Source organism: Bos taurus, chromosome X, assembly GCF_002263795.3.
Source record: "Bos taurus isolate L1 Dominette 01449 registration number 42190680 breed Hereford chromosome X, ARS-UCD2.0, whole genome shotgun sequence".
NCBI lineage: Eukaryota > Metazoa > Chordata > Mammalia > Artiodactyla > Bovidae > Bos > Bos taurus.
In genome coordinates this window covers 102,112,827-102,134,120 of record NC_037357.1, presented here as the reverse complement: position 1 = coordinate 102,134,120, position 21,294 = coordinate 102,112,827, and the positions used below count along the sequence as shown (strand labels likewise).

The window sequence follows — 21,294 nt, the reverse complement described above, 5'->3', positions numbered from 1 at the left end:
CACAGCGCCAGCCTGTTTGATAACACCATTGATTTCTACCTTCCCCAGGCTCCTGCTGGGGCTTCCACAGTCGCTTCACAAATCCAGTACTTTCATTTGTATCCTTGTCCCAGGATCTGTCTTTGGGGGATCCGAACTAAGCATAACGCCATTTCATGTTGCAGTTGGGTCCGGGGTAGCTCATTAAAAGCGTGAAAGGAAGCGATCTCTGACTTCCTTCCGGGGCTCGGCCGGGAGTTTGCCTCATCCGCCCGCCTCCTAGCAAATGCAACGGGGCACCTTGCTTTGTTTCACTCGGTGCCAGGCTGAACATGCCCGCGCGCGCTGACCCTGCACAATGGTCTCGTCTCCCTGTGGTGTGTGTGTGTACACGCGGGCCAGCAGGAGTCGGCAGCAGAGAAATGGAAGGAATCTGGTTTAGTATCCAGCACCGCCCCCTTCCTCCCCGAGGATGCCCATTTGAGGCCGCTGAAGTCTGAACCCCTGAACCCGTGGAGGAATTTTGTCTTTTCATTAGCGGCCCCGTGCTGAGTCTTGCTGGCGGCTTCCAAACCAATGCAGCAGGAATGACAAAGAAACGCTAGAGCTCCCCCCCGCCCCCACTGCTGATGGAAGCTTTTCGAGAAGGCCACCTGCAAAGGCAAAGCCCCGCATCCCGGGCGCCTCTATGTCACGTGCTCACTTAGCCCACCCCTCCTCCCTTTTCCTGCCCCTCTCATCAGCCACCAGCTGCATCAAGACCGAGAACCAGCGCCGGCAGCCCCCACCTCCGAGTTGGCGGTGTGTGTGTGTGGCGGGGCGCTGTCTTGTCTGAAGACAGGGTCCAGTCTGGTGTTTCTCCTCAGGGGCTCGGCAGTCCATCGCACTTCCTGTGACATCCCCTCCCCTCTTGCCTTTTTTTTTTTTAAACCCCCTGGGAACTAGTCTTTGATGACTAGGCTCCTTGTTCCCCAGTCGGTCAGTGTGACTAGCTGGTGCGGTGAATGGGCCCTCCTTCGTCTCTCGCCTGACAGGCTTCTCATTGCTCCTTACTTTGCACTCAGGAGAAATGTCTGATTTCACAGGCAGAGGCAGTCTTCCTCAGGGAGACCCTTGGCCCAGAACCCCAGGCCCACAGCCTGCTGAAGACTGAAGGCAAGGTGGACCTGGAAAGCGCAGCCCATGGTCATAGGTGTTAACAGGCTGGTCTCAGGGCTGTGTTTAAGCCTGTGGCCTGCTGGTGGCAGAGCAGAGGCTTCTTGGGGCCAAGGTTTGGAAAGAGGTCTGCAAGAATGCCCCCAGCATGAGTGGTCACCAGGGTAGTGCTGCCCACCGCTCCCACCTAAGCAGGGAGGGCCCACTCCTGGGAATAGGGACTTCATTTTTGGGGGGGGAGGGGCTCCTCCAGTATAGTTTCTTTCCTAGCAGAGGTTATGACAAGTGCAGCCATATTTTGACTTTCAAGACCCAAAGAAAACAACAATTCCCCAGGGCACAGCAGTCTCTGTTGCCTGGTTCCAGGCCAGGACAGCCAGGATGTGGCAGGTTGCCATGGATACCTGGTGAGCAGAGGAACTTGCTGAGCAGAGGATCAGACCCTACAGTCAGGCCTGGTGGATCTGATGGGGCCAGAAGAATGTAGGGACACCTAAACCACTGTCATCACCTTGAGCAGAGCCCCTCCACCACTCCCCTGAACCAGGGCTTTCCACTTTAGGGCTCATAGTTGTTGTTGGTCAGTTGCTAAGTCGTGTCTGACTCTTTGTGACTCCATGGACTGCAGCATGCCAGGCTTTCCTGTCCGTCACCAACTCCCAGAGCTTGCTCAAACTCACGTCCATTGAGTCAAAGATGCCATCCAACCATCTCATCCTCTTTTGTCTCCTCCTGTCTTCAGTCTTTCCCAGCATCAGTCTTTTCCAACAAGTCGACTCTTCCCATCAGGTGGCCAAGGTATTGGAGCTTCAGCTTCAGCATCAGTCCTTCCAATGAATATTCAGGGTTGATTTCCTTTAGGATGGATTGGTTTGATCTCCTTGGTGTCCAAGGGTCTCTCAAGAGTCTTCTCCATGCATAGGAATCTTGTTAAAATAAAGATGCTGGCTCTAGGGGCCTGGGGTGGGGATGCTGAGACTTCCCCATTCCCAACCAGTTTCCAGATGCTTCTGCTGGTCTGAGGCCACACTCTGAGTTCTGGTGGATTTGGGAAATCTCAGCCAGGTTCTGAAAATGGCCACGGACCTGCTGCCTTGGGTGGGGGAGGGCAAGCATCGCCTCGACCTCAATGTTGGGACTCGAGCCTTGGTGACAGGCCCACTCCAGTCTGTTGTTGGATCATCTGCCATCAGCTTCTCAACAGAGAAAGGAAAGCAGCAGCGTGCATTTTGAGAAAACATCATTATTTTAAGCTGTTCTGCCCCTTCCCCATCTCTCCAAGTTCTATGACACATCCTTGTTGAAAATGCTGATAATGCTATTTGGGTGGCGGGAAGCCAATTTCTGGCTGTTCATTGCTTGAGGCTGGGGCTAGGGTCAGGGCAGGAGGCGGGGTCTGTGGAGGGTTTAAGGAGAGAAAGGGGCCAGGCAGATGGAGAAGCCAAGGCCTGGGAATAAAGCTGATTGGTGTGTCAGCAAAATCTGTCTCTGGCTTTGGTGATTCGAAAGGCAGACACATTCTTTCATCTCTGTTAATCCTCATCTGATACAGGATTTCCCTGCCATTAAATCTGGAGAAAGAAAAATAGGTACTCAAACCTGCACCAGCAACTATTTCTCCTCTCCCCCTGCTCACCATCCTCCCTGCCCTCACTTTACTTCTCTGTCGAATCATTTTTAACATCTGTGGCTGTTTGATTCGGGAGATGGATGGGCTAGGGGAGCCGAAGGGCACCTCGGAGGAGGAGCGGGATCAAGCAGACCCCTAGGATGGTAAGCGATATTTGGGGACCATGTGGGAACACCAGGTTTCCTCTCTGTCCTTTCCTTGCTGGGTTGTCAGTGAGTCAGTCTGAGTTGTTGTCAGGTTTTAGCTTGACGGAAGGGTTTCCAAACAGATCCAAGCTGTCAATTTGGCAGGGTTGGCGGGGGGGGCATGTCTGATTGGCTCTTGTTACTGGTTTCTCTTAAGGGAACATCAGGATGATGGGGAAAGAGGTGTGCGGTGAAGAAGGGGGAGAGGCAGGGCATTCATGAGGAAGTGGAGGTATAGGGAGGGGCCTGAGTGACCTGGTTCTCCAGTGACCCCTCCTGGGCACCCGGTGACCTGTGTTCTCTCCCCTCAGGTAGGGATTCCACAGCTGGGTGGTTCTAAACCAGCAGGCACATGGAAAGCTGCGGGATGCTGAGCCTGCTGCTGCATGGTGAGTTCCAGGGCCCCCTCCTTCATCCCCTAGCAGACACCTGCCAGTGGGTGCAGGGGTTGGGGAGCCAGTAGAAGATGCTCGAAGATGCGTGGAAACCACAGGGCTTCCGCCCAAGAACCATGGGCTTCAGGTGGCTTCCATGAAAGCTGAACCTGGGCACCAATTCTTCTGAGTAGGCTTCACTGAATGTGTGACCATGGGGGAGGGGATGGAGCAGGAGAGGAAAATGCAGGTGGGTTTTTTTTTTTTTTCATTGTTGTTTCCTGAGCCAAATATATGAAATAACCTCTTGGTGGTTTTCTTATTCTAATTTCAGATATGAATTCACTGGTGTAATCACCAAAAAACTACAGTGGTTTTCTAATCCCATTATTTTAAGCTCATTTAGTTTATAAAAAAAAAAAAACCTAAATTCCTTAAGAAAATCATCTTCCTAAAGGAAGAATATGACATGAAACATATCATGTTAGAATTATGTGATTAGGGATGTTTAGAATTTTTTTTCTAAGTTTTTTTGGTCCTATTGTTACATGGATTTTAATACAAGAAGAAGACTCAGCCCCAATTTTTTCTCACGTCTCTACAGCTCCAGCTGTTCCAACCTAACCCAGATAGCCCAAGGAAAAATCCCTTGTTAAGTTCTGCAGCAAATGATTTAGACAAAGGATCTGTTTTCCTGACCCTTGAGTGAATGTAATTATTTGAGGTTATAACGACCCATGTAATAGGCCTCTGCCGTGCTGACAGAGAAAATGTTACCAGATAATTCTAGAATTCAATAATAGAATTTTCTCACTCTTTAATTCCACCTTTTCAAAAAGTAGAGCTTGCTCTATTCGAGGAATCAACAGGTACACACTGTACCTTGAATACACTCTAGGGATATCATGAGAGAGATAATTGCATAGCCTTTGTCCTTGAGAAATGTACATTCTTTAATGGCTGACTCAATAAGTAAATGAGAAAAAAAAATTGGAACAAGGCATAGGGAACAGTATGATAAATAGGACATGACTTCCTAGCTGGAGGAGACTCCAAAGGACAGAGGTTGACATTTATATAATTACAAACAGCCAGCTCCTTGCCATTTCTCCTACCTAGAAAGGATATGAAATTTGATTGACTCACTGGGACAGAATGTTTGCTTCTAAGAGCCAACATGATTTTCAATCTGTACCCAAAGCTCTCCTGTTCCTCACAGAAAGCAGACAGTATTCATAGCCAGTATGCTGCCAAACAGGAACTGTCCCTGCTGCAGAGACCCGAAATACAGCCAGACTTCTTGTGACAAGTTGGAGAGCTGAGCGGTGACATCATCTGCTAACAATAGACGCACTTAAAATTAATGACCGTCTTCCACATCCCCTGGCGCTTTCATTTAAAATGCACTCAGCAGCGCAGACCATATTACTCTGACTACAAGGCACAGGATTACAGATGACATGTTCCCGAAGAAGCAGGCAGGGATAGGACTCCACCTCCCCAGCTAGAGAAAAATGGCTGAATCAGCCTGACAAAACAAGGTCATGGTGGAATCAGAGGTGGCTCATAGCAGGGTAAATGTGGAGCAAAACGGAAAGAGAAATTCTCCGGACACGAGGTCTCCTGGCCTCTCCTCTCCCCCAACCCCATGGCAACCCTTGCAGGGTCTTCCTGCTGTCCGCAGCACAATATACCTCTTCCTTATCCTGCTTTACAGGGGTCTTCACCAAAGGCTTGCTTTAAACCATGAGTGTCTGTGAGGGCCAGGGTTTCTTCTTATTTACCTCCTGTCTCCAGAGTGCTTGATAACGGTTAGGTTGTTGAATGGGTGAAGCTGCTAAGATTTGAATCATGACAATATCTGATAAAAGTCTTGCATTTGTACACACGCACACACACACACACATATATAGTGGTTTAGTCACTAAGTCATGTTCGACTCTTTGCCATCCCATAGACAGTAGCCAGCCAGGCTCCTCTGTCCATAGAATTCTCCAAGCAAGAATACTGGAGTGGGTTGCCATTTCCTTCTCAGTCTATCTTCCCAACCCAGGGATCAAACCTGGGTCTCCTGCATTGCAGGGGGACTCTTTACCAACTGAGCCACCAGGAAAGTCCATATATGTGTATGTGTGTGTATATACACACACATACACATATATATACACACACACATATATATATACACACACATATATATGAAACTCTTCAAATCAGTTAATAAGGCAACCCAATTTTTAAAAATTGGCAAATATTTTTAAATAGCTATTTCTTCAAGGAAGATATACAAAATGCTAATAAGCGTATGAAAAGATGCTTCATGTCAGTAGTCATTGGGGAAATGCAAACCCAAACCACAATGAGATGCCACCTCACACCCACCAGGATGGCTGGAATCAAAAAGACTGTTGCAAGTGTTGGTGGGGATGTGGAGCAACTGGGATTCTCAAAGTCTGCTGGTGGGAATGCAAAATGGTTCAGCCACTGTGGAGAACTGTTAGGCAGTTTCTTGGGTGGTAACTCAACAATTTACCATATGGGCCGGCAATCCCACTCCTATATAAAAAGGAAATGAAAACACATATCCACAAAAAGACTTGCACCCGAGTCCGTACCTCAGCTTTAGTCACAAGAGTTGAAAACTGGAAGCAATCCAAACGTCCATCACCAGGTGACTGAATATACAAATGGCAGCACATTCATACAGTGGAACACTGCAAAGCGATAACAAAGAATCGTCAACTGGTATTTGGAACAACAGAGCTGAATTTCACAAATGTAATGTTGACTGAAAGAACCATTTGATTTTGTTTACATGAAATTCTAGAACAGGCAAGGCTGTACTTCGAAAACCATATCAGTGGTTACCTGGAACAGAGGATGGGAAGCGGACTGCTGTCAGAGGGGCCTGGGGAAACTTTCTGGGAGGCAGGAATGTTCTAAATCGTGATTAGGGTGGGGGTTACACGGGTGTCTATGTTTGTCATACTTGCTGAATTACATACACTTAAAATGGAGACATTTTATTGTAAGTAAATTATACCTGAATCAACATGACTTAAAAAAAGGAAGGTTGTATGTAGAGAGAGAGAGAGCAGCTGCACCCCAGGAGAACAAATCCTTCGTTATCGACCAGGTGCTGTGGAGAGCCGGGCAGTATGTGTGTGAGATTTGATGTCATTACATAGAGAAGTAGCTCCTTCTTTTTGATTGCCAAGTAATTTTCCCTTGTTGGGGTGTACTGGTTTATTTATCCATTGCCCTAGTGTTGAGCATTTAAGTTGTTTCCAGTTTGGGTCTGGAGGACTTTCTGAGGCCTAGTGTTTGCCTCAGATGGGACAGCTCGCCACCTCAAGATCCACAGGGCCTGTGAGGCCATCAGAAGACCATCTCTCTGAAGACCAACCAATCTACCCACCATGATTCACACTGGCCGGCAAAGCTGCAGTGTGAATCCTTGAGCCTTTCTTTTCTGTCACAATCTCTGCATGATGTGAGAAGCAAGTTATGGGGTCCCTGTGAGATGAGAGGCCATGGGATGGTCCCCCTCATTGCATTTCTGCTTCTCTCAGCCTATTTGGTTCTGAACACCCAGCACTGGGGCTTGGTCTCTGGAGTAGTTGGGATTGCATTTTCCAGGAGAGGGGAATGACTTGTAGAGCCAAAGTGGCTGAAGAGATTTTGCTGAAATCAGAAAACGGACCATATTTTCCCTTGCTATTTTGGTTTCATGAGACACAAGTTCTTTGAAAACAATGAGGATGAAGAAACACTTCAAACTCATTCTGTGGTTGGAAACTCCATGAGTAACTGTTTTCCTAGCAAACCTCAAGGGGCCAAAGCACATACTTGAAAAGCCGAGGACCTGCGGAGAAATCCCTCAGCTGGTCTGCATTAAGACATCATTCTAAAAAATTAAAAAAGAGACATCATTTTGCGGGCATCTGAGCTTGGCCATTGCTGCCCCCCTGCAGCTTGGGGGCTGGACCAGAACACTGAGGCAGAGACCCATTTCCGGTGTTTTCCCCAATTCAGGGACAGCTTATAACATTTTGTTGTTGTTGTTGTTTGAAGTAAAATTCACGTAACAGAAGATGAACCGTTAACAAGTTGAAAGTGTAGAATTTGATGGCAGTTAGTACATTCACAGTGTTGTGAAACTCTCCTCTCTGTCCAGTTGCAAAACATTATCACATCCCGAAAGGGAACCCAGTACTTATTTAGCAGTCACTCCTCACTCTTTTCTTCCCCTAAGCCCCTGGCAACCACTAATCCACTTTCTTTCTCCATAGATTTGCTGTTCTGGATACTTCATATAAGTGAAATCATATGTGGCCTGTGTGTCTGGCTGCTTTCACTTAGCACAATATTTTTGAGGTTCAGCCATATTGTAGCATGGGTCAGTACTTCATTCCTTTTTATGGCAGATTAACATTCCACCCTGTGGCTAGACTATGTTTTGTTTGTCCATTTACCTGTTGATGAACATTTGTTGCTTCCATCTTTGGGCTGCTGCTGCTAAGTCACTTCAGTCGTGTCCGACTCTTCGAGACCCCATAGACGGCCTCCTACCAGGTTCCTCCGTCCCTGGGATTCTCCAGGCAAGAATACTGGAGTGGGTTGCCATTTCCTTCTCCAATGCATGAAAGTGAAAAGTGAAAGTGAAGTTGCTCAGTCGTGTCCGACTCTGCAACTCCATGGACTGTAGCCTATCAGGCTCCTCCGCCTATGGGATTTTCCAGGCAAGAGTACTGGAGTGGGGTGCCATTGCCTTCTCTGATCTTTGGGCTATTGTGGGACATTTGTGTACAAGTATTTGTTAGAACACCTACTTTCACCGAGGAGTGAAACTGCTGGGGCATATGGTAACTTTGATGTTTAAAGTGAGTGAAAGTGTTAGTCACTCAGTTGTGTCCAACTCTGTGACCCCATGGACTGTAGCCAGCCAGGCTCCTCTGTCCATTGAATTCTCCAGGCAAGAATACTGGGGTGGGTAGCCATTCCCTTCTCCAGGGGATTTTCCCATCCCAGGGATTGAACATGGGTCTCCTGCATTGTATGTAGATTCTTTACCGTCTGAGCCACCAGGGAAGCCCAAATTTATGTTATACCCTGTGACACTTTATACCTCAGAGGCGAATCCCATCTTTATAAAGTTGGTCCACCTAGACCCCTGGTTTTTGACTTGGGCTGTATATTGGAATTCCCTGTGGAGCTTTAAGAGTACTGATACCTGGTTCCACTCTGGAAAATTCTGATGTAATTGGTCTGGTGAGTTGGTTAAAAGCTCCGTAGGTGATTTTAATATGCAGCCCAGGTAGCGAACCATTCTAAATTCTTCCTTTGCAGTCTAACTTGTAGTGACAACTTCAATATTCTCATACTTGGTATTTTGTATTCCACCCTTGGGCAGATATTCACCTGGTCCTTGAAGTACTGATCCTTTGGTGAGGTTTAATCTTGTGACAACAGTGGCTCATGGCACCTACTGTTGGCTTGCCTCAGTGCTTTCATAGCTATTTCAAGCATTACCAGTCGTCTATTCCTCACAATTGTCAACCTGTTAACAGGTGAGGAAACTGAGATATAAAACCAAAACCAAAAAAGGCAGTGTCATCAGAGTTTATGAGAGATCTAGAGTGACAGGCCGCTGCCTCAGGGTGAGTGTTTCCAGACTGAATGCTCTGGAAAACCCCCACATGGGAATACCGGAGCTATGACAGAGGCAGGCTGAGCCAAGGCTGGTTCTGCTGAATTTCTCATCTTCCTCTCCCTACCTCAGGCTGGGAATAAAAGCACTGAAGACTTTTCAGATTTCCACATGGATCCTTCCCTAAAATTCCAATGGGGGAAAATAAATTGCTAAGCAACTGCCAGTGTTTGACTTTCTCTTCTCACACACTGTGATCTTTATTTTAATTTGGCAAATGTATTTTTGGCCAAGGTATTCCCATAGAACTCAGCTCTGGACAGCCAAGGAGATTTGTCTTTGGAATGATCACTTCTGATTCCAGGAGAGACCACTTTTCATTTGAATTTCAAAAAAAATCAGGGATAGCATAAACAATTTTTGATTCCATTTTCTATATTTCCTGGTGACGAATGGCACAGAGCTTTGTTTGGGTTGACAGGCGCTGCCTGGTCTCAAGTTTGAGTTGTTTTTTCTCTTTCAAGGTGAAGAATTCAAGAGGTTCTGGGAGGGGGGGAGGGGGAGGAACCAGAAGGCGATGGTACTTGAGGGAACCTGTCTCACTTAGGATGTTGCTCAGGAATGGCATTGCAAACCTTAGAACCCACTCCAGGTCATTGAAGATGAGAAGGGGTTTATTCAGAGATGCTAGGTGTTCCCAGACTTCCTGGTTGGAGGTCCACCCCCTGAAGCAATGCCTAAATCAGGTAGGGGGGCAGTTCCAGCAAGATCCCATGGCCACCACATGCTGGGTTCCGGGTGCCAGAAATTCCACCATGGGAACCATCTTGGCCAGATAATTGTTTCCACCTGGCACCAAGTTCTGAAGTCAAGCCTTGCTGGGTGTGTGGGACTGGCAGAGCTACGTCACATGCCTGGGGCCTAACTGCAAGGGAAGTTGAGAAAAGAGAGTTTCTGGTTTCTACTTGAGGAGGCAGAACTTAAAATATAGGAAATTTCCTAAATGTACTAACAGTAGTTAGAAGGTTGTGGGTGACCAGCCAGAAAAGGGCACTGGTCCATACAGATGGTTTGAGTAGGTTTCTGAAATGGAAACAGGGAAATGTCTCAGAAATAGCTATAGCAGGGCCTTATGCTTTCTAAAGGCTGGCCAGGAGCTTTGCACTCTCCCTGATCTCCTTTTCTGGGATCCTCGGGGCCGGTTTAGTTCTCTGCACACTAGTTTCCTCAGCTTGTCTTTGGCTCTTGCTCTGATTAACTCTACCTAGGTCAGATGTTCCGGAGAAGGCGATCGCACCCCACTCCAGTACTCTTGCCTGGAAAATCCCATGGACAGAGGAGCCTGGTAGGCTGCAGTCCATAAGGTTGCTAAGAGTCAGACACGACTGAGCGACTTCACTTTCACTTTTCACTGTCATGCATTGGAGAAGGAAATGGCAACCCACTCCAGTGTTCTTGCCTGGAGAATCCCAGGGACGGGGGAGCCTGGTGGGCTGCCGTCTGTGGGGTCGCACATGGTTGGACATGACTGAATCGACTTAGCAGCAGCAGCAGCAGCAGGTCAGATGTTCACCTGCAGTCCAAATAGCTGTGACTCCGAGAAGGCTACAGAGACACACAGGACCCTTAGTGGCGTATTTTTTCTTAGATGTGTTGCTTGGCAACAGCTGTTGTCCAGCTGTGGAAATGAGAGCCAGAAGGGCCCTCCAGGGTCAGGAAGTGCAGGCTTTTCAGTTCAGTTACAGAAAGGGAAGCTCAGAAAGGTTAGGGGTGGGGGGTGAGGGATAGTACAGTACAGTGGAAAAGACAGAAATCAAAGGTTGGTGTTGTTTAATTATCCTGGACCTCAGTTTCCTTTTTTGTGAGAGGAGAATAATACTTACTTTGCAGGGTTGTCATATTAAATTAAATGATATAGCAAGCTTCAGTTCAGTTCAGTCTCTCAGTCATGTCCAACTCTTTGCGACCCCATGAATCGCAGTACGCCAGGCCTCCCTGTCCATCACCAACTCCCAGAGTTCACTCAAACTCATGTCCATCAAGTTGGTGATGCCATCCAGCCATCTCATCCTCTGTCGTCCCCTTCTCCTCCAGCCCCCAATCCCTCCCAGCATTAGAGTCTTTTCCAATGAGTCAACTCTTCGCATGAGGTGGCCAAAGTATTGGAGTTTCAGCTTTAGCATCAGTCCTTCCAATGAACACCCAGGACTGATCTCCTTTAGAATGGACTGGTTGGATCTCCTTGCAGTCCAAGGGACTCTCAAGAGTCTTTTCCAACACCACACTTCAAAAGCATCAATTCTTCAGCGCTCAGCTTTCTTCACAGTCCAACTCTCACATCCATGCATGACCACAGGAAAAACCATAGCCTTGACTAGACAGACCTTTGTTGGCAAAGTAATGTCTCTGCTTTTCAATATGCTATCTAGGTTGGTCATAACTTTCCTTCCAAGGAGTAAGCGTCTTTTAATTTCATGGCTGCAGTCACCATCTGCAGTGATTTTGGAGCCCCCCAAAATAAAGTCTGACACTGTTTCCACTGTTTCCCCATCTATTTACCATGAAGGGATGGGACCAGATGCCATGATCTTAGTTTTCTGAATGTTGAGCTTTAAGTCAACTTTTTCACTCTCCTCTTTCACTTTCATCAAGAGGCTTTTTAGTTCGTCTTCACTTTCTGCCATAAGGGTGGTGTCATCTGCATATCTGAGGTTATTGATAATTCTCCCGGCAACCTTGATTCCAGCTTGTGCTTCTTACAGCCCAGCGTTTCTCATGATGTACTCTGCATATAAGTTAAATAAGCAGGGTGACAATATACAGCCTTGACGTACTCCTTTTCCTATTTGGAACCAGTCTGTTGTTCCATGTCCAGTTCTAACTGTTGCTTCCTGACCTGCATATAGGTTTCTCAAGAGGCAGGTCAGGTGATCTGGTATTCCCATCTCTTTCAGAATTTTCCACAGTTTATTGTGATCCACAGAGTCAAAGGCTTTGGCATAGTCAATAAAGCAGAAATAGATGTTTTTCTGGAACTATCTTACTTTTTCCATGATCCAGCGGATGTTGACAATTTGATCTCTGGTTCCTCTGCTTTTTCTAAAACCAGCTTGAACATCTGGAAGTTCGCGGTTCACATATTGCTGAACCCTGCTTGGAGAATTTTGAGCATTACTTTACCCTGAGCAAATACTTATTAAAAGGTGGTTGTTGGAAGAGCAAAAGAAACCCATAAACTATTATTAACTTGAAAAGTAGTAGACATGTTTGTATCGCCTGGACAACATAGGGCGCCATACTTTCCAAACTGTGTCCTGTGCGTATCAGCTGTCTTTGGGGGTAGAATACATCTGCAGGCCATGTGCTGTTGAGCTCCCAGAACCACGTCAGGCAGGTTTGTTCTGGGACTGCATATGTGTGTAATCGTGTCGAATGCATTATTTCAGCCCTCTTTTGCTCACCATAATGTTTTTGTTGTGTCAGTAGTTTGTTCCTTTTTATTGCTGAGTCGTATTCCACTGAATGACTATGTTGTAATTTATTTCTCTGCTGTTGAGTAATTTCCTGTTTTGTTCTATTCTGAATAAGCCACAATGAACTTTCTTGTACAGTCTTTATGTGGACATTTTTTTTTTCGTATCTCTTGGGTGAATACCTAGGACACAGTCATATGTTTAGCTTTAATAGATACTGTCAAAATTTTTCTAAGTCATCAAATTATATTTTCCATTCTCATCAGTGATGTAAGAGAATCCCATTGCTCTATATCCTTACCAGTATTTAGGGTTGTCACCCATTCTAGTGAGTGTGTAGGGAATCTGATTGTAATTTTAATTTGCACTTCCCTAATGGCTAATGATGTACAGCACCTTTTCATGTGCTTAATGGCTACTTAATAAATTCTTTTGTAAAGTGTTCTGGTCTTTTACTCATTTTTATTTAGTTTGTCTTCTCATTCTTCATTCATAGGAGTAGTTTTTATATTCTCTATACAAGTCATACACACAAACAGTATCTTTTTTAAAAAATAGCTTTATTGAGGTATAGTTGATATATAACAAATTAAACATATTTAAGGTATATCCTTGTGAAACTATCAGCACAACTGAGACAGTGAATATATCCCATATCCATCACCCCCCAAATTCATGCCCCTTTATAATCCTTCCCTTCTGCCCCTCCGTGCCTTCCCACCCATCCCCAGGCAACCACTAATCTTTCTGTTACTATATACCAATTTGTTGTTTCTAAAATTTTTTGTAAATGGAATCATATAGTATGTACTCATTTTTGTCTGGCTTCTTTCAGCAGAATTATCTTGAGGATCATCCATGTTGCATATATCAATAATCTATTCCTTTTAATCACCGAGTAGTATCCATTGTATGCATATATCATAATTTATTTACCCATTCAACTTTTGATGGGCGTTTGTGTTGTTTCCACCTTTGGGTTATTATGCATAAAGCTGCTGTGAACATTCATGCTCTAGCCTTTTTATGAACATGTGCTTTTATTTTCCTACAAGTAGAATGAACTGATCATAAAGCAGGTATATGTTTAACTTTTAAAAAAACTGCCATGTTGTTTCCAATGTGGTTATACCATTTAACATTCCCACCAGCAGTATAAGAGAGTTATAGTTATATATGCTTTCCAACACTTTGTATGGTCAGTCTTTCTAATTTTAGTCATTCTAATAGGTAACTTTTTTTCCTGAGTTTTATGGTTTTATTAGCACAAACAAAATGTGCACACCAGCTGTCTATTAATTTCTTCACTGTGCAGGCTGGTGTTGGGACTGGTGATTCTGATGGCCAGCTGGGCTGCTCTTTTCACAATGGCCTTGAGGTTCCTGGAGGAGACACTGTGAGCAGTCTCAGCACAGTAAGATTTTTTGTCCAACAGCAGTACTTCAAGCTCCTTGACGTTGTGGATGAGGTACTTCCTGAAGCTGCTGGGCAGCATGTGCCTTGTTTTCCTGTTGCTCTAGTAACTGATGTTGGGCATCAAGATCTGGCCTTTGAATCTCCTGCGCACCCTGTTGTCAGTGCCTCTCAGTTTCCACCAGTTCTGCTTAATTTTGACACATTGTTCTGACTGGTACTGGATTAACCTTTTGGTCCCCTTTCGGGTGATCTTGGGCTTCAGGAGGGGTCTGAAGGTGGCCATGATGCTGAGTAAGAGCTATCTGCCACCTCTATAGGCAGCACACTGAGGAAGAGAGAGCAATAGGTGACTATTTTAACTTGTATTTCCCTAACAACTAATGATGTTGACCATCTTTTCATGTCTTTGTCTCCTGTATATCTTTTCTTGGTAGTGTTTCTTTTAATATTTTGCCCATTTATTAATTGGGTGATTTATTTCTTATACTTTTTTATTTAATATTATTTATAAAATTATATTTAGTTTAATATTATTTAATTATTATAATTTATTGCCTATTTTCTTATGAGTTTTGAGAGTTCTTTACAAATGCTGAATACAGGTCATTTATGAGATATATACAAAGGATATATATAAATATACCTTAAATATCTTTTCTCACACTCTGCTTGTTTTTTTGTTTTCTTGACAGTGTCTTTCAAAGAGCAGAAGTTTTAAATTTTGATGTCTCTAATTTATTACTTTTTTCTTTTATGATTAATGCTTTTCTCCCCCTAATAAATCTTTACCTACGATGAGGTCACAAAGATATTCTCCTGTGTTATCTTCAAGAAGCTTTATAATTTTAGCTTTTACATTGAGATCTATGGTCCATCTAAAATGAGTTTTTGTGTATGCTGTGAGGTAGGAGTCAGTATTCTTTTTTATTTTCTAGGAGCTGCAATATGCATCTTTGATTTATCATGCTCTACTGTCCCCACCTCCCCCTGGCATGGAAAAACTCTCATCTATTTGATTAAACAAAAATAAAATAAGCTACATGGGAACAATTTTAAAGTCCAAAGAGATACCAACTTTAAGGCTGCAGTAGCTGATACAGCATCCCCTAGCTATCTTCTCCAGCTTTCTCTGTGGGCCACAGACATACATTCAGATGCCTGTGAGCTAACATGGGAGTTGCTGAACATTTTTCCATTGGTTCTTCACCAGCTCATTGCCTGTTATGCCTGAGGCCTGCAGTATATCATGTAAGATTTAAAAGTAAAACTCCAGAGCTGGGGAAAAAACCCACCCCAAACAAAAACCCACATTAAAGGTTTTGCGGAAAACCTTTGCTTCCCCATTCTCCATTTAATTGATGGAATCCACACCACCGTTGCAATGCCATTTTTAAAAGTGTCAAGAGGCAGTCAGCACCCAGGTGGGCTTGCAGCATGGTTTCTGTGGCCCAGGCAGGTATTTTGGTGGTGCTGTCCCTTACATCATGTCTGTATCACTGTCAACTTTGAATAAATCTTATACAGTTTCATGTCTAACATAAGATCCTTCAGAGAGTACAATTTAGTGTACTTCCCTTCTCATTCTTTATGCTATGGTCGGATTTTTCATTTACATATGAAACATATGTAAATGTTTCATTTTATATTTCATTACATATTATTACATTGTTGTTTTGTTTTCAACAGTCACTTGTCTGTTAAGCAATTAAGGTGAGAGGAGAGTAGTCTTTCATATTTAGTGGCACATTTGCCATTTCCATGGCTCTTCATTCCTTCCTGTGGATCTCACTTCCATCTAGTGTCATTTTCCCTCAAGCTAAAGAATGTCTTCATTTCTTGCTCGGCAGAAGATCTGCTGGAGACGCATTTTCTCAGATTTTGTTAACCTGAAGGCATCTATTTTACTTCATTTTTGAAGATATTTCCATTGGATATAGAATTCTATGTTGCCAGATTTTGCTTTCTTTCAGCAGTTTAAAATATATTTTATGTTTGGCCACAAGAGTATATATAGCCATTTCAGAAAAGGTTTTAAGATACTCCCTTTAAGGAACATTTGTCTAGACACATCTTCATTGCCTTGTGTGAAATTAATAGCTTAAAAAGAACTCTGTGAATGGTTCTAAATGCAAACTTTGAAATTGTTGAATAACTTAATTAAGATGCATTTCATTCCTGGTTTATGAAAAAAAGGATATCATGTTATTGTTTTATGGCTCCTTTGTTGCTGATTAGCCAGACATCATTTTTAAATTGATGTTTCTCTATGTAATGTGTCTTTTTTCTCTGGATGCCTTGAAGAATTTTCTACTTTGGTTTTCAGCAGTTTGACTGTGATGTGCCTAGATAAATGTGTTTGTGTGTGTGATATTAGTTGGGAGTTTTGCTGAGCTTTGTGTTTTCAACCCAATTTTGGAAACTGTCTTCAATTATTTTTCTGCCATATTCTCTTTTCTCCTCTGGGACTCCAAATACATGCATGTTAGTCTAATTGCTTGATATTGTCCCACAGGTCATCGAGGCTGGATATTTTTTCCAATCTTTTTTTTTTTTGGTCTCTGAGTTTCATTTTGACTTCTTTCAAATTCATGAATATTCTGTCTAGTCTGCTGTTTTTCTTATTCAATGATTTAAAAAAATTTTTTAGATATGGAATTATTTCAGTACTAAGATTTCTATTAAGTTCATTTTCATAGTTTCCATACCTCTTTTTAAAAAATATATATAATTGATTCATACCTCTTCTAAAATTCACATTCCTCATGTCTTCATCCATTATACCCATCTTTTCCTATAAATTCCTTAACATTTATAATAAATCCTTGTTTTGTAATTTCAGTGTCTGGGCTGTCACTGTGTCTGCTGCTGTTGACTGTATTTCTTTCTCTTGAGAAATGTCATGTTTTGCTGCTGCTTCACATCTTGTTTTAACAATCTTGTTTAGTCGGTAAGTCTTGTCCGTCTCTTTTGCAACCCCGTGGACTGTGGCCTGCCAGGCTTCTGAGAATCTAGTTTCTGTAACTACATCTACAATATCTGCTATACATCAATTACTACTAGATTTGTCCATTTTGGACAGAGGAGCTTCTTCACATATCTAGTAGTATTTCATGTATAGCAGATATTGTAGATAGTAGTTACAGAAACTCAACATTCTCTTATCTTCCTTTGAAGCATGCTGAATTTTCTTCTGGCATTTGGTTAAATTACCGGCAGATCCCCTTGATCCATGGGAAGCTTGGTTTCAGTCTTTGTTAGGGAAGGCCTAGTTTAGTTTTACCCTTTGCCCTGGGAAATGGTCTTTATTCCTAAGGTGTGACCTTTTGGGGTTTCAATGGAAAGCTGGAAGTATTTTATAAGCCCTTCTAACTTGGTGGACTTTGAACTCTTAATCTGTTTCCCATTACTGGGAAATTGCAGAAATCTCTGTTTGATGCTTTTGACCTTCCATTCTTGGCTCCTTGGAGTCATCCCCCCCACACACTTGAAGACTCAAACAAGGATCTAAGTGAGGAGAGTTTGTGTGCCAATTTTCTGGCACCTCTTTTGTAGCTCCCTCGTTCTCATGGTTTCCCTCCTCAGGCCACTGCTGCTGCTATACACTCTGACCTCTTAATTTCTCAGCCCAGTAAGACTCTTGCTTTCTGCTTGAGCTCTACTGCCAAGCAAGTAGACTTACCAAGTGGCGCTAGTGGTAAAGAACCTGCCTGTGAATGCAGGAGACATAAGAGGTGAGGGTTCGATCCCTGGGTTGGGAAGATCCCCTGGAGGAGGGCATGGCAACCCACTTTGATATTCTTGCCTGGAGAATCCATGGACAGAGGAGCCTGGTGGGTTTTCCATAGTGTCACAAAGAGTTGGACACGACTGAAGTGACTTAGCATGCATGCCCATGTGCAGGGTGGACTTGAAAATGCCCTGAGAGGAAAAGCCAGTTAGATGTGCCTCTCACCCACTTTGCTTCTATTCATTTAAGGGTCCTATCTCCTCTGGCCACCTGTTTGTTTCCAAAAGTGCCTTCAAATGATTTTTCTTTTTCCATTCAAGTATAGTTGATTTCCATTTCAAATGATTTCTTAAAAATATTTTTCCAGAGTTGACACTAGCAATCAGCAGGAATGTTAGTCTGATACAAGTTGCTGCTGCTGCTGCTGCTAAGTCGCTTCAGTCGTGTCCAACTCTATGGGACCCCTGAGACGGCAGCCCACCAGGCTCCCCCATCCCTGGGATTCTCCAGGCAAGAACACTGGAGTGGGTTGCCATTTCCTCCTCCAATGCATGAAAGTGAAAAGTGAAAGTGAAGTCGCTCAGTCGTGTCCGTCTCTTCGCAACCCCATGGACTGCAGCCTACCAGGCTCTTCCGTCCATGGGATTTTCCAGGCAAGAGTCCTGGGTTGGGGTGCCATTGCCTACCCTGCCATTATTGCAAGCAGAATTTGCCCAACTATGTTACTATTTTTGTTGTTGTTGTTTAGTTGCTAAGTTGTTTCTGATTCTTTTGAGACCCCATGGCCTGTGGGCTGCCAGGCTCCTCTGTCCATGGGATTCTCTAGGCAAGAAAACTGGATCAGGTTGCCATTTCCTCCTCCAGGGATCTTCCCAACCTAGGGACAGAACCCACATCTCCTGCATTGGCTATTATTTTTAATAATTAATTTATTGGCTGCACTGTGCATCATACGGGGATCTTAGTTCCCTAACCAGGGATCAAACCCAAGCCCCCAGTAGTGGAAGCATAGGGTCTTTACCATTGGACCATCAGAAGTCCCTATGTTACTATTTTATAAAGTTTTGTTTTGGTGCCTTGTTTTTCTGGATCACTAGGAATACACTTAGCCTTCATGTTGGGTAAACCCATACTGGAGTTTGGTTGTCTAAGAATTTACTTGATTTAGTTTAAACTTCACTAAATAATCCAGTAAATCAGTTATTGTTCATAATGGCTATCAAAGTTTCAGAGGTTGAAAACAGGTCTTTAATAGTGACAACATCTTGAGTGTTTAAAGTTAAAAAAAATTTTTTTTAATTTTGTGAAATAGGTAATACATTCACATGGCTCAAAATATACAAGGTAAAAAGGATATATAATAAAATGCTTCACCTCCACCTTTTGCATGTATTAAAAAAAAAAAAAAAAACTGGCAGCGAAACAGCCAAAAATTTGATCTCTTGTGTTATACAAACAAATGGAATATATCCTGTCTGTCATAATCCAATGAATTCTTTGACAAAGTTTTAAAAATAAATGACATTCCCAAGCAGGAATTGTTACAGAGGAAGGCATCAATTCCATTTAATTCTGCAAATATTTACTGAGCCATACAGTGCGCTTGGAACAATATTATCTATTGTGGAGTAGAAACATGAGTCATATGGTTGAGAGTGCACTTCCCTTAATTAGAAAGGAGAAGAGAGTAGAATGAAGGACTCTTTGTAAGGAAACCTGATGCCTCTGCTTGACCCAGTTGGAAGAGTTAATAGAAAAAGGTTCGGCCTCTGTCCAGCCAACGCCTGGAGTTAGGGTTATATTCTTGGCCCTGTCTCTCTAACAGGGTGTCTGTCCCGCCCAGCTGCTGCCCTATTTACAGCCAAGTCCAGCACAGGGTCCAAGAACCTTGCTGGAACCTTGGTGTCTAGTTCACACTTCTTTGGGAGAAGGGAAAGCGAAGTCTCTGGAAAATTAGAATGTTGAACTAGCTACAGGGTACAACTCAAGGGCTGCTCAAAGGGCTGAGTGTTCTCTAGCCAAGTCTCACAGGGCTGAATCCCCTTCCTGGCAGCTGAGAAAAACATGAGTGTCCATAACAGATGTACTGAAAAGACAGCTGGAAGCTAAGCAAAGCTACAGAGCCAGCAGCAAGCATATCAACACACTCCTTCTGTGGCCACGCCTTCAGGTTCCCACAAAGGCTTGGTTAGGCAAAGCAGGGTAATGTGTACACAGTGGCAGAGACTTCGTGGTAAGTCAGGGTGTTTGCTAGGAATTGGGGAATGCTGCTGAGGACAGGTAGAAATTCTGAATAACAGTGGTCAGGTTTTACATCTGGGTACCTTTGTTCCTCTTGCAAGAATTTCAGGTGGAGCAGAGCTCACTTGCCAGCTGGTCCTGTCCAGAGAATAAAACTTGTGCATTCTCCATGCTGCCTTTTCCCCTGGAACTCAAGATGAGGCTTGGGACTTCTGGCTACCACACGGAAGCAGGCCATGCCACTCTGCTTTCCTGCAGGGGGCGAGCCACCTGGAGGGCTTTGGAAGTCTGTAGCTGATCTTCCATTCAAATGCTCAGAACAAAATTAATTTATAAGCACCAGTCCTTTCCTGTAATGTGCAAAAAAGGCTCTAGAGAACAAAGGCTGGTGAATGGAAGTTAACCACACAGTGTCCATAAGTACTTTTTGAGATGTGTGAGATGATAATTTATTTAGTGTACTGTCATTATGGCTTATGTATAGTGACCGTTAGAGAAAAAGATTGATAGGTTTTCCCAATCTATTCCCTAATTGTCCACCCCCATTTTTTGACCTTGCTGTATCACATGTGGGATCTTAGTTCCCCCAACAGGGATCAAACCCATGCCCCCTGCAGTAGGAAGACCAGTTCAGTTCAGTCGCTCAGTTGTGTCCGACTCTTTGCGACCCCATGAATCACAGCACAGGCCTCCCTGTCCATCACCAACTCCCGGAGTTCACTCAGACTCACGTCCATCGAGTTGGTGATGCCATCCAGCCATCTCATCCTCTGTCGTCCCCTTTTCCTCCTGCCCCCAATCCCTCCCAGCATCGAGTCTTTTCCAATGAGTCAACTCTTCACATGAGGTGGCCAAAGTACTGGAGTTTCAGTGTTAGCATCATTCCTTCCAAAGAACACCCAGGGCTGATCTCCTTTAGAATGGACTGGTTGGATCTCCTTGCAGTCCAAGGGATTCTCAAGAGTCTTCTCCAACACCACAGCTCAAAAGCATCAATTCTTCAGCACTCATCTTTCTTCACAGTCCAACTCTCACATCCATACATGACCACTGGAAAAAACCATAGCCTTGACTAGACGGAGCTTTGTTGGCAAAGTAAGGTCTCTGCTTTTCAATATGCTATCTAGGTTGGTCATAACTTTCCTTCCAAGGAGTAAGCGTCTTTTAATTTCATGGCTGCAGTCACCATCTGAAGTGATTTTGGAGCCCCCCAAAATAAAGTCTGACACTGTTTCCACTGTTTCCCCATCTATTTCCCATGAAGTGATGGGACCAGATGCCATGATCTTCGTTTTCTGAATGTTGAGCTTTAAGCCAACTTTTTCACTCTCCTCTTTTTACTTTCATCAAGAGGCTTTTTAGTTCATCTTCACTTTCTGCCATAAGGGTGGTGTCATCTGCATATCTGAGGTTATTGATATTTCTCCCAGCAATCTTGATTCCAGCTTGTGCTTCTTCCAGCCC

General features: G+C 44.0%; 1 protein-coding gene and 1 pseudogene across 1 annotated transcript in view; one reads left to right on the top strand and one right to left on the bottom strand.

Moving 5' to 3' along the window:
• Nucleotides 1–3,042: 3,042 nt before the first annotated feature.
• Nucleotides 3,043–21,294, top strand: part of NYX (nyctalopin) — a 30,690-nt gene continuing 12,438 nt past the window's right edge. Inside the window, exon 1 of the mRNA XM_024988592.2 lies at nucleotides 3,043–3,338. Within this exon, the coding sequence (XP_024844360.1) occupies nucleotides 3,302–3,338 (37 nt within the window). The 5' untranslated portion in view covers nucleotides 3,043–3,301. The remainder of the gene's footprint in view (nucleotides 3,339–21,294) is intronic.
• Nucleotides 12,791–14,293, bottom strand: LOC100300632 (large ribosomal subunit protein eL32-like; annotated as a pseudogene).